We start from the raw sequence: 14,618 nt of genomic DNA, 5'->3' as shown, positions 1-14,618 counted from the left end.
TGGTGAAGGAGTGCTTTGGAAACGTAATGCGTGTGTTAACACGCTTTTGTAGGTAATCGTAGCTTCTATTGAATTTGGCCTAACTTGTAAGACTTATAAGTCAAAAAGACTTGTATGGATAGCATAACTGTTCTTTTTTATTATTATTCTAAACTCGAAATTCTAAATCCTATTAAAAAACACCATTAAAAAAATATTTTGTCAATAAAGAATAAAAAGTTAACTAATTAAAAGTTAATTTTCTATACTTATTTAAAAATTATATTACATTTTATTTTTCTAATAACTAAAATTGCCATCTTATTATAAGTCATTTTTACAAAACCATATTTGAGGAGAATAAAAGGAGTATTACCAGATAATTAAATTGAATATCATCAAGGGAAGTGGGAGATTGTAAAAGAAAGAGGGTTTTGTCTATTTGCATTCAACAATGGAGGGAAAATAAACAATTGAAGGAGATGACTGTTTGTCAACAAAGAAAAATTATAGGTAGACAATAAAAATACTAAACAATGTGAATGATAAATATGTTGAATGTTTAATTTATTAGGTGTGTGAATAGTTATCCTAATGTTAAGATTTAGGAGGTAATTTGGAGGTGGAGTACTTTTTTACTTTATTGGGTCAATTCTAGAGTCTATTATTTACATTGTTTAAAAAAAGATAAAAACTCAGGTGCAGTCGACTTCATGTGAAATTGATAGCTGAGAGCCGTTAGATGAAAATTTTGTCAAATCAGTCAAATCGTCTAACGACTGTGAGTTATCAACTTCACGTGAAGTCGACTGCACCTGAATTTCCACCTAAAATTAGGTTGAAAGTTTTTACCAAAAAAAAAAATTGGTTGAAAGTGTTAAAAAAAAGATTCAATCCAAAAGGTGAAACAAAAAAAAAAGCTTCATTTATAAACATAAAAAAAATAGAAAAAAAAAAAAGAAAGAAAGAAAAAGGGTTGGTATTCTCTTGTTGGATGACCGTTCTTTTAAGAGTTAAAATTTATGACAGAGAGGTTTTTATGCAGAAAGAATTAAAATATATTTTATTTTAAAAAATAAAAAGATTTTATTTACTTATATAATAAATATATAATTAAAAATATATAGTATGCAGTTTTTTAGGAACAATAGAAGATGTGTTTTTCGAGTTAAGCCCCATTTTAATTTCTGAGATTGGTAAATTGTATAAATTTAGTCATTAAAATTTTAATTGCATTAAATTAGTCTTTTAAATTCGAAAAATTATATCTCGTTAATTCCTCTCTTATTTTCCATCACTGGAACATTAACGCTATCAGTGATATGGTCAATTTTTGTCACACTGGACATAGTAACCAGCGATGACATGGCATAAAAGTGTATTAGCTCCAATTTGTTCCTTGTTTTCTTCTATAACCAAAATTTTTTTCCCTACTTCTCCCTCTTCTTCTTTTTATAACTAAAATGTTCAAGTTGTTAATCTTGTTATAAATACTAGCGGCTCAACAGGCACTTTCAGCCGCTTTTCTATTGTTTTGAAGAATTTAATTTTATTTTTAAAATATATTATTCGTTCTTTAAATTTATTAGATTATATTTGTTAAATTTTAAGTTTAACGTGATCTTATTTATATCATATTTTAGTGTTGATATTAATATATCATTTATTCTTTAAATTTGTCAAATAAATATTCTTTTCATCATTTTAAAATTAACATAACCTTATTTGTTTTATATTCTGTTGAGGGTAAAACTACTATAGAAAACCTTTAAAATGCTAAATTATAAAAGCACACAATAAAAATATATGTATATTATCAGTAAAAGATATAGTTCCAGAAATAACGACAAAAATATTATCCAAATTTAAAAAGAGTATATATCTATAAATATCTATAAACCCAAATGCATGTTAGTTATTTACAAAAGATTAATTTTTTCTAAATATCATGGATATTCATGTTTGTCTTCTTCTTTTTTAAGTGGTAGGCCAAAATATGATTCTGAATCTGAAGAGACCTGCATTTTCCTACAAATAATGGAAGGATAGAAGAAATGAATATGCTTATTTTTTTCGTTTTAAAATATCAAACTATAAGAGTATTACTGAAAAAATAGGAGAATACAAAGATTGTGTACCTAGAAAAAATCCGTCTTAATTCATTATACATCTCCTTGTCAATAACTTCTTGCATCTTGAAAAACTGTCAGATTTTGTTTATCATAAAAATAACCGTATAAAACGCTTCAGGTTTATTCAATTAAATTGATTGCTTATTATAGAGAAGAATTTAATTAAAACCTGTAGAATTGTGATATCTTGTTTTGCATTGAACTTTCTGAAAGGACAAAAGAAATGACATTAATCCTTGTTTATCATTGACAAAATGTAAATTAAATGAAATTACATCTTTTTTTGTTAGGAATTTTTTTTAATAATAATTACCTGCAATGATATTGTTTTGGTTCGAAATGAGTTAGTTGTGTTCTTCTAAGTTCATGGCTGAAAAAAAAGAGTTAAAGTTTTAACATAGTTGGTATATAGGACGAAATAGACGGAAATATTTATTATGTAACAAAGGTTTATTGCATTACCTTTTATTTTTTTGTTCCAATATTTCTCTTTTTACCATCTTCCATAGTTGAGTTTTCTCTGCTTTAACTGTACCTCCCCAACCAATAGAATAAATTTTGATTAGATGAACCTGTGTCAATTGCACGTTTGATCAGTAACACTAAAACAAAAATATGTATCATCAGTGTAGTTGTCACTGTCATTAATTATGTAATCCTTACTTTATCGTCAATTGGTCTCATCGATGCAATTGATTGCTCATCTTTCCATGTATTCCATAACGATTGAAATCCTGTTTCCTGTAATTTATTGCATATATGTATCACAATATATTGCAGTAGTGTCCTATATATATTACTTTAGAATTAAGTAATGATATATCCCAAATAAGACATACCTCTACCTATTATTAGTTTTAAAATTTTAATTTTTATAATTTTATTGCTAAAATTATAAAATTGATAGCAACATTTAAAGAAATCAAATTTTGAATTCTTTTCAAAGTATATACAAACATTGCAAACTATAATTTATTAAAAAACCAATAATGATATATTTTAAGGATGTATGATATAATTTTTATAATTTATATATGTGAATCGTAGTTGGTGCATACCTGTTGGGATAAGTAGAGGTTCTAGTTCCTTTCACTTATCTCTTTTAATATGCTGATGAGCTCTCTTGATATCAATTTATCTGTTAAAAATCTTAGTCATTAGTTGTTAAAATTAGTGAACAAAACTATCTATTCCAATGTTGATATTGTAATGATAAAATTACATAATACACGGATTATACTTGTAAAAAGGCTCACATATTTGCCAAGGACATAAATTACCTGAGGTGCAGGTAACAAAATTTTTTTGAACACCACATTCTTTGTGAATTGTCCCCTTTTTCCATCTACTGTTCCTTCTTTGACTAAGATTTTTGTGGTTGACTGAGAAATACTTCGAGATAGAGCAACGTATAATTGACCATGGCTGAACACATGTTTAGGGAGATAGATCCCTACCTTAGGGATAGTTTGCCCTTGTGATTTATTTATCGTCAAGGCAAAACTCAACCTTACAGGAAATTGTTTTCTAATAAGCACAAAGGGTAGTCCTGAGTTCTCAGTTGTTTTGTGTTTTATCCGAGGCAGAAAAGCTCTTTTTCCAGAGTGATGGCCTGTTAAGATTTCCACGTCTAACATATTTTGAAAAGTTCCTAGACACAGTAGCCTTGTGCCATTGCATAAGCCTGCCTTAGGATCTATGTTTCTCAGTAACATCAGAGGAGCACCTTTTTTTACCTTCAACATATGAGGTGGCAATCCACCTGTGGAGATCGAGTTAAGATATTCTTGTTGATACAGATTATTTGTATCTCCTTCTACTTCATCAAAGGATGCTAAAATTCGTTCGTCTCCCGGAAATTGGTTGATGACTATATCATTAAGCTGTTGCACATCATGGTTCTTGGGTGTCAATATCGCCCTCTCCACCATATAAGATGCATCCCACCCATGAGATTGCAAATTTGGAAAGGTTTCTTCTATTAATTTGTGTAACGATGCCTCACCTTCCCATGGTATTGCCATGCCTACTTCTATTTGTACCAAGTCTTCACATATGGTAGACTCAATCCCATCCCCTATGCGCATAAGATACTCCGCAAAATCACGATCATTAAGGGATCGCATATTTTGTCGCAGGTGAAGAATTTTGGTGAATGCCCACAAATGTGATTTAACAATAGAAGCTGAAATCATTTGCGACTTACTTCCTTTCGGCACAACAGGTAGTACTTGGCGAAAATCCCCTCCCATAACCATCACCTTCCCTCCAAATGGAGTATTGTTTTCTAAGATGTCTCGTAATGTGCGGTCCAGTGATTCCATTGTCTCTTTATTAGTCATTGGCGCTTCATCCCAAATTATCGCGGTCGTCTGCCTAATCAGTTTTGCAAGATCAGATTGTTTACTTATATTGCACGTGGAGGATGGCTCTGCATTGATTGGGATCTTAAATCTAGAATGAGCTGTTCGACCACCAAGCAGTAAAGTTGTAGCTATTCCTGAGGACGCAGTTACCAAGACAATATGCCCTTTACTTCTTAAGTCTGCAATTATAGCTCTGTAAAGAAATGTCTTACCTGCTCCTCCTGGTCCATCCACGAAGAACACTCCACTTTCTCTTCGATCAATTGTATTCATAATGCACCTGAAAGCTGCAGACTGGTCATGATTCAATCTTTCTATAGAACACAGGTCTTCTTGAGGAACTTCGATGGACATTTCTTCTTGAATAATTCTAGGCATGAAGTTGTCGTTGTCGTTGTCCGAGGTTAGAGCTGGTAAATCGTATTGTCCAATATGTTTTCCATGTTGTAGGAGGATGTCATTTAAATCCCTAAACAAACGATTTGTCAACCCATTGCAGGTTGTAGTGCTTGTTGATGCGTAATCATCCACCATACATGAAAGAAACTCGTCCCACAAACTTCTTACATCTGTTGGCTCACAAAAAATTAGAATGGTGGCAAACATCCTTCTTAAAGCGCATGGCATTCTCAAAATGGATGCCTCAACCAAACATGATCTTATACTACTATCACTCTCCAACAGTCCTCGATGCTGAGCGGATTTCCTAAAGGACGAATATTGGATACCATCGACCGTTAGCAAATCATCCCAACCAGTTGGGCCTCTTACATTTGACAACAGAATACGCAAATATAATTTTTCACCTTCTGTTGGCGAAACGGTATAGATCCGACCGATAGCTCTCTTTTGTGACCTACGTCGACGCCATTCTTTTTCCTTGCTGTGCCAACTGTAATATTCTGGAATTTCCCTGTACAAAAGATGTCTAGATTGTTGGTCATCGGCCCGATTAAGTGCAAAGAATTCAGTGAGCATTGTTCTTGAGAAATAGTCATTATTAACTATTTCAGAAATAGTTTGGTGCTCATAAAAGCTCACTTGATGTTGATTTGGCAAATGAACTTGCAACCTCTCAACTGATGGGTACATTCGGTAAAGGTTGAATCGAAATATCCTCCAGCATGCCTCTGGAGCGGCAATCCATCTTGCATCAATAAACTGTTGCACCTCATCATAATGAGATCTTTTGTGAACCTCCATTGCCACACGGTCTGGTCCCTTATAGCAATACTTGTATAGATATTTTATCCTCTTGATACTGTTACATATCTCTACATTGATATGGCAATCATACTTCAGTAGTAGCCAAGGGTTGTACGGAACCACCCATCTATTGTCAATGGTGACATTTTGGTTGATAGGAATTGGAGTATCAAATCGCCTCCTATATTGAGGATATGAGTCATCACCTCGTCGTGTCTCTGGTACGAACTCTTTTGGGTAGTTGCGTTTACATTGACCGTTCTTCATGCACGGTGAAGATTGATTTAGTGTTCCGCAAGAACCATGGACCATATGCCTTAGCACTGCCTCATGTAAGTGTGGTTCTGTTTCTTTACATGGTATTTCCGCTTGGACCAAACTATCATATTGATCAGGATCACTCAATTTGTCATTGTTTTCTAAGATTAGCAACATATGTACGTGTGGCAATCCTCTTTTCTGAAATTCGGTGACATAAATATAACTTTTCACCTTTCCCAGTACACCTTTGGTAATAACATCCTGTTTTAATTGTTCGAATTTGGCTCTGAAAATCCTAGTTGTCAGATCCGGACGATCCTGTGGAGTTTGAGTAGGACTGAGTTCCGAAGCTATTTCTGACCATGATGGATTGCATGTCATAGTTAGAAAAATATCTGGTTTTCCTTCTTTAAGAACAATAGCCATTCCATCCTCGTACCGTTGAGTCATGTCTCGACGACTGCCCACGAACGACGATGGTAATATCGTTCTTCTGCCAACATTTTCTAAAACAGATTTTAGAGAAAAGTATTATTAGTTTTAAAGTTTAAATTTAGGAACACGTAATGATCAATCATGTGGCCGTTAAGTTGAGTAATTACCAGCATTATTCTCTCCTGTGTGCAAAGCATCTTGCAAGCCTTGATACAGTTCAGCTCGAAGTTCCCTTTGTCTTTGTCGAACCCATCTTAACTTGCATGTTTTCATTTTCACATAGTTGTCAACAACATATTGTTGAAGAAGTCGCCCCGCTTGCAAAACTGTTGAGTGATCATTGGGGCGGATCTACGAATATTGAGGATTATAGAAAATTGTTAGAAATTGTGAAATGATTTATTGGTACAAACTATCATCTACGGAAGTCTATAAATGATGTAACAAATATAGGAGTTTGTACCTGGAGCATATAGCTATAATATGTCCGGCATGATACTTTGTTTTCACGTTGAGTTCGAGTATTTATATCCCATCCATGGGTTCCAAATGGAAAAAAAAGAGGATATTGTAGTGGATCGTAATACCCAACAAACTCTTGAATCCTTCTGAGGTTACCAGCATGGGTTTGAACCTTGATATCCCGTCCTCGCACCATTGTTTCAATATCATCACCGACTATTATGGCTGCTACTTGTGAAGTAGTTGGGAGACTGTATTGTGGTTGATTAGCAGGTCGCTCTCTGATCACCAAACTACACTCTTGCACATCTAGTCGTTGTGCAAGCTGGCGGAATACATGGATAAAAGGATTATATCGGTGCAACAATTGTTGTAGCTTCAAAACCAAACTTTCATGCAGTTGTGTGTTCTCCAGCATCCTATTTTGTAACTCGTGATCAGTATCGTATATATATAGTTGCAAGAAGCGTGGCCGCGCCCCCTGACCCGGATGAAATCCTCCTATACTGTGGTACATTGATCCTTGAGCACGGAATGTATATATACCATGTCTTGCTGAAGCTAATTGTTCGTCTATGTGTACACCACACGAAGTGAATGAAAAAACATGATTGTAACCACGAATGTGTTTCCTAAAATGGTTCCCTTCTGCAGAAGGGTCTAAGAAGATGTCTAGTAATTCCTGAGGAGCATTTACTTGGGGCAAAGAGACTTTTCCTCCATTGCAACACATGTCAAATGTTTCATGGTGAAACAGACGTGCATTACAGTGTGTACATGTCCTTGTAGGAGGCAGTGTAGTTTGAAGCACTGTTGTATTCGCTTGAAAATTTCGAGCACAATTGTGGGATGTTCGGACATGGTGTCTAATTTCTGCACTCGCATAGGAATATTAATAGGCTATGCATTAGTAGCTTGATTAGGATTAGAGTTGGATGTAGTAGTGGGTTCATTGTTGTGAGACAGGGAGTTATTAGCACCAGGATTTGTTGGTTCTATGTTGTTGGAAGGTAAAGTATTATCAGCAGAGACAGTGGATTTATTAGTTTAGTTCGGATTAGAATTGGATGTGGTAGTGGGTTCATTGTGTTGAGACAGGGAGTAGTTAGTATCAAAATTTTTTTCCTTCTCACTCAACTCTGTGACGAAATAGAAGATTCTTGCAATGATAAACGAACTCTCTAGACGAGTGTACAGTCTACATCGTGTTCCAATGGTCTCTTGAAATTCTATTGCAGGTTGCAGCTACGAGTCACTAATTTCTGTCACTCAAAAGAGAATTTTTTTTCTCTACATCGCTCATGAAGAAATTGAAGACAAAAAAAGACAAAAGAGAGTTAATGTTTTACTTCTCATAAAAAACAAATGATGTCGTTTCAAGAGATGTTTTACGCCAAATCATAAATGACGTTGTTTCTCTATGTTCAACGTGGCAAGAATTGGCCACGTTACTGACGACGTCAGTACTCTAGTGGTAGAAAATGAGAGAACTAATATAGTACATTTTTTTTAATTTGAAAAACTAATTTAGTAGTACAATTAAGATCTCGAAAACTAAATCAATCAAATTCCTTAATTTCAGATCAAAGTAAACTTAACTGTATTTTCCACGTGTTATTTTAAGGTTCATGCACTTGAAAAACAAAAAAAAAAAATGATTAGAAAGGAAGGGGGCAGGGCTGTCCAAATAAAATGAAAATAATTTAAAATTTAAAAGGGATATTTAATTTCCATAATTAACAATGATGCAATTGGACAATCATAGGGACTTTGGGAGTGCCTTAACTTTAATCTCAATTTAAAAGGAAACTTTAGGGTAAGCCAAAAGATGATACATGCTTATTAATTTTTTTTTCCTTTTTAAAACAATAATACATGAAAACTTTCCTCGGCTGTTAATGAAATAAATATATTTTATATTTTATATCATATTCATATAAATTATCGTATTATGATATCATGACAGAGGGAGCATTTAGTTGAAATTTGATTTAATTTTAATTTTAATTTGTACATCCAATATTATTGATCTTTCAGTGATTAATTTTAGTTTAATATTAATTTTTTCAATGATTATTAAAATTAATCTTACATAATATTTAATTAGTTGGTACGACCAAACATGACAGCTGTGTATCGGATATTTTGGTGCAAAAGAATATTATTTTGTTTGTTTATGATATTTTATGACTTATGACATCCTTTTTGGTCCGCATCAATCAAAAACTTTGCTACTATCTAGTTCATGACTCATGAGCTTATCATCATAGATATATTGGATAAAAAAAAATAAAACGGTAGACAATAATTGTTGACGTTGTCCCATATCTTTGTGCAAAAGTATAGTCGATGTACCTTGTAATTAAACAAAAAGATATATTGGATAAAGAAAATTATATGGTACAGATCTAAATCTGTACAGATTTAAAGATTTGCTTACTTAAACTACACTTTTTAAAGCCACACTTTTCACTTAAAACCGTAGCTCTTCACAAAGAAAAGCGTCACCTAATGGAAAAGAGTAAATTAGAAGATTTAAGAGAAGAAATAATTAAGTTATCAAAATTAATAGATCAAAAATTAATGATTTTAACTAATGTTAACTGTAATGACACCGAATTCTTAAAATCAATACAAAATGATTTTTCTCAAAATCTTTATTTTACTATAAGTTTTATTGAAGGACTTCAAAAACCTGAAAAAACTTATTTTTCACACGGAATTTCTAAGAAAAATTTCAAAATATAATCAACATAACAGATTTAAAAGTAAAACCACCACTAAAATTATGAATATTGAAGAAAAATTAGAAGAAGTTACAATGCTTTTTAAACAATTAAAAATGGCTCAAGAAAATAATATTATGGAACAGGAATTTCTGATAGAAGAAGAAATAGTAAATTCTGAAAATATAGAAAATGAAGAACACATCCTAGATTATTCAAGTGACGAAGAACCAGCAATTCCAATACAAGTAAAAAATGAAGCTGGAACATCTAGGGATAATCAATCTCAATTTAAATGGGAAACAGGTTTTGATAATTATGCTTTTAAAAAGGGGTTTATAAATAAAGATTCAAAATATACAAAAATACCATCAAAATATGTTCCTAAAATCCAGGAAATGGAAGGAGAAAGAATGCTCGATTTAGACTGTAAATCGAATGAAAAAGAAATTTTCGAAAACTGGTTAAATTCCTTCTTATTAGAAGCCTTTACTAATCCAAAACTTAATGAATTATCTGGAAGAGACATTTGGAATTACATAGGGTTTCATACTAAAGGAGTTATAAGAGATTATATGACATCAATAGAAAACCAAATAATAGAAGAATTAGCAACAAAAATAACAGCTTATGATAAGATATTATATATAATGATGATTCTATATAAAGAATTTTTTGGAAAAAATATTATAGATCATAAATAAGAAGTCTATAATAAAGAATATCAAGAAGCAAAAAACCATTTAGCTAACATTCACATATATGATCTATGTAATGTGGAGTCTTATATATGTGAATATAGAATACATTATTACAAATTAAAAGAAGAAGATAAAAATCATTATCTTAATATGTATATAACAAAACTTCCATATCCTGCTAACGAATTTATTATGGGAAGATTTATAAGAGAAATAAATAGAGAAACAATTGAAAATAATTTTGGTGGAGCAACCTCTGCAATAAGAGAGGAAATAAAAGAACGTTGTATGCAAGAAGCAACTCAAAAAAGATTTGCAAATATAATTAGAATTTGCTGTCAGGATAATGAAGAGATACCTCAAAAATATGGTCTTAATAAAAATTTTCAAAGAAAAAGAAAATATCAATTTAGAAAAAGAAAATACTATCCAAACTGGAGAAAAAAGAGGTATTTTAGAAAAAGAAATAACAATAAAAATAAGAGACAAAAAAGTGATTATTGCCCAAATAAAAAAGAAAATTATAAGTGTTGGTATTGCCAAGAAGAAGGACACTATGCAAATGAATGTCCGAAAAAGAAGGATAAAAAGGATCTTACTAAACAAATAGAAATCGCTAAGTCTTGTTTCATGGAACCTTTAGAAGAATCTGATGATAACTTAGACTATATTTTTGAATATGTCTCGGAAACAGACTCAGAGACTGAGTAATAATGCTACATTTATTACTATAAAAATAACAGAAAAATTTATAAATGCTTTCATAGATTCTGGAGCAACACAATGCTTTGCTAGTTCAAATATAAAACTTGATTGGAAAAAATTAAAGAAACCATTAAGAGTTAGAATAGCTGACAAATCAATACATAAAATTGACCAAAAAGCAGAGATGGTTGAAATTTTTATTCAAAATTATAGGTTCATTGTTCCATCTATATACATGTTAGATTCTGGAATGGATTTTATCATAGGAAATAACTTTTTAAAGCTATATCATCCATTCATTCAAGAACTAACATATATAGTTTTAAAAGCTCCACACGATTCTTCAATAAATCAAAAATCAAAACGTATAAAAATACCGACTACTACTATAGATAAGATCTTAAAATTTAAAATATTTTCTATATTGGAGACATGCTATTTAAATTTATACTTTCAAATAAATATCCCAAAAAATAATCTTGAAATAAAGATAGAAGAACTTTTGAATGAAATTTGTGCTGAAAATCCTTTAGATATTAAAAATACAAGTAACGAATTAGTAAGCATTAAATTAAAAGATCCGACAAAAGAGATAAATGTTCCAAATAAAATCCCTTATTCCGCAAGAGATAGAGAAGAGTTTTCATTAGAATGTAGAGATCTTTTGAAAAAAGGAATTATAAGATTAAGTAAAAGTCCTCATGCGGCTCCAGCCTTTTATGTCGAAAACAATAATGAAATTAAAAGGGGAAAACGAAGAATGGTTATTAACTATAAGAAGATGAATGAAGCAACTATTGGTGATGCTCATAAACTTCCAAGAAAAGATTCAATTTTAGAAAAAATCAAAGGAGCAACTTGGTTTTCATCTCTTGATGCAAAATCAGGATATTGGCAACTTCGTTTAGACGAAGAAACAAAGAAATTAACTGCTTTTACTTGTCCAACAAAAGAATCAACAAGTGTGTTGCTCTATGAATGGAATGTATTGCCATTCGGATTAAAACAAGCTCCAGGTATTTATCAAAGATTTATGGAAGAAAATCTAAAAGAGTTAAATGAATTTGTTTTAGTGTACATTGATGATATACTAATTTTTACAAAACAGGATAGAGAAGATCATCTTCAAAAATTATTAATAGTTTTAGAAAGATGTAAAGAAAAAGGATTAGTTCTTAGCAAAAAGAAAGCAAGAATAGCAAAACAAGAAATAGAGTTTCTTGGATTAATTCTATCCACTCAAGGAAAGCTAAAACTTCAGCCAAATGTCCTAGAAAAGGTAAATTTATTTCCTAATAAAATAGAAGATAGAAAACAATTACAAAGATTTTTAGGGTGTATAAATTATATTTCTGATCAAGGATTCTTAAAAAATATAACAGAATACACTAAAAGCTTATTTCCAAAAATAAGTACTAAAAAAGAATGAAAATGGGATGAAAAAGATAGTATGCAAATTCAAAAGATTAAAGAATTATGTGAAAAACTTCCAGAACTTTATATTCCAAAAGAAAATGACTACTTAATAGTAGAAACAGATGCTTCAGACATAACCTGGTCAGGATGTCTAAAAGCTAAGAAAGCTATAAAAAGTTTGGAGCAAGGAAAAGAATCACTAGATTCTAAAAATTCCCCAAAGGAATTACTTTGCAGGTATATTTCAGGGACTTTTACTCCAACAGAACAGAGATATACCACTCATGAAAAGGAAACTCTAGCAGCAATTAAATCTCTTAAGAAATGGAAAATTGATTTACTACCCAGAGAATTTACATTAAGGACAGATTCAAGCTACCTAACAGGTTTCATACGATATAATTTAAAAGTTGATTATAATCATGGACGATTGGTAAGATGGCAATTATTTTTGTTACAATATCCAATAAAAATTGAATATATTAAGGGTGACAAAAATGTTATTGCAGATACATTAACAAGAGAATGGAGTTCGTCTACAACGCATTAGATCAAGAAATTCAGAAATACGAACAAGAACTCGAAAAATGCAAGCATTGTCAGCAAATAAGGACACAGATCCAATCTCTCAAGAAGGCCGTCGAAGCAATGAAATCAACACAACAACCAAAATCATCAGAGCTCAGCCAGCTAAGCGTGGTGGACAAATCAGGTGAAGAAAAAATTCCAGAAAATAAAACAATTGCTGAAATTATCAAAAAATCTACCCAAGATAAAAAATATTATGTAATTTATAATGGCCCCATGAAAGGAGTATATGATGCCTGGGAAAAAGCAGCACCATTTACACATCAATCAAGGATAATTCATAAAGGAGGATTTTTAACACTAGAAGAAGCAAAGGAATCTTTCAGGGAATATGAAGCTCTTCATCCAGAGCAAACCCTAAAAAGAGCAGATAAAGCTCCAATTCAAACCCAGAGAACAGGGATAATAAGAAACATTCCTACAAGGGCTGAAATCAAAGAAAAGAAAAGGGTCTGTAGATCAAATCTCAGAGAAACCCTTAATATAGTCCTGAACTGGACTGAAGAAAAAAGAGCAATTTTAGGATATTATCCTATTGCCAAAGAACAGCTAATAAAGCTGGTTATATTTCCAGATGCATCCCCATCGGACACCTATCAGTTTTTCCAGTATGGATTAATTGATACAATTTTAATTTTTAATGATCTAAAAATTATTAGTGAGTTTCCTGCAGGATTCGTTGATGCAGTGAAGAGATTTAAAAATATGATTGACAACGTAAATCCAAGGGATATATCCCTAAAATTTACGAACAGTCAACCTATTTTTAATGAAGAAGAAGAATGCTTGGTTCCAGCACACCAAGTAATATTCATGTCCGTCTTCCCAGGAAATTTTCAACCAATTGATCAAGTTCAAGATTTAACAATCTACAGTCATGAAGGAAGGCTAGCTAGCACACTAGCAAGGGTCTTCGAAAGAACTCAAAAGATAACAAGGGAATCTCACACAAGAATTAATTATAAAAGCAGAAATACTTTGCTTGTGTCTAGTAAAAGGAATGAAATTGAAGAAAGAGAGATGAGACTCTTAGTGGAATTTGAATCAGCATTCTACAACTTGTCTGGACTCTTAGAAAAGCTCCCTGAAGGGATAAAGAGGAATCTCTGCTATCTGATAAAAGAGAGAGAAGACCACAAGTGCCAGCTATGCGTCTCAGAGTTATCTGAAGAAAGCAATAATAAAACAGAATCAACCCACATGATAAAGGAAGAAGACAACGCATCTGAAGGACACATAATGAAAGAGGAAGACAGCACATCTGAAGCATCTCTCAACATTATTGCATAGTGACGTAAGCGCTTAGGTCATAGAGCACCAACAATGTAGCTGGTGCAAGATAATAAACAATGACGTAAGCAATGACGTCATAAGAAGGGTAAGGATGGGAATTGTCCATCAGACCCAACCATTATAAATAGGTTGCTTAGGCAATTGTAGAAGGCATCAGAAAATAGAAAGCAGGAGGCAAAGAGTACTCAAATGTTAGGAGAGCAAGGAGGAAGCTGCCGAGGCGATTCTATGATCTGAAGAAGAATTCCCATTAGGGAAAAATAGTTCTAAACTCCCCTCTGGAGTTAGTATTTACAATCTCCCCTCTGGAGATAAAAACACCTTATGTAAAATATATTAAATAAAGGA

General features: G+C 32.1%; 1 protein-coding gene across 1 annotated transcript; it reads right to left on the bottom strand.

Moving 5' to 3' along the window:
- Positions 1–1,925: 1,925 nt before the first annotated feature.
- LOC112749235 (uncharacterized) lies at positions 1,926–7,574 on the bottom strand. Its single transcript, XM_029293008.1, has 9 exons — positions 6,843–7,574; positions 6,547–6,730; positions 3,848–6,450; positions 2,775–2,852; positions 2,574–2,683; positions 2,425–2,481; positions 2,281–2,317; positions 2,118–2,182; positions 1,926–2,007 (listed from the first exon to the last, which is right to left on the bottom strand). Exons 1-9 carry the CDS (start codon positions 7,572–7,574, stop codon positions 1,926–1,928), a joined length of 3,948 nt encoding a protein of 1,315 aa, XP_029148841.1.
- Positions 7,575–14,618: the final 7,044 nt, after the last annotated feature.

The sequence above is a fragment of the Arachis hypogaea genome, chromosome 15 (assembly GCF_003086295.3).
Source record: "Arachis hypogaea cultivar Tifrunner chromosome 15, arahy.Tifrunner.gnm2.J5K5, whole genome shotgun sequence".
Classification (NCBI taxonomy): domain Eukaryota; kingdom Viridiplantae; phylum Streptophyta; class Magnoliopsida; order Fabales; family Fabaceae; genus Arachis; species Arachis hypogaea.
Note: the sequence above shows the minus strand (reverse complement) of the source record. Positions and strands in the feature narration are given on the sequence as shown.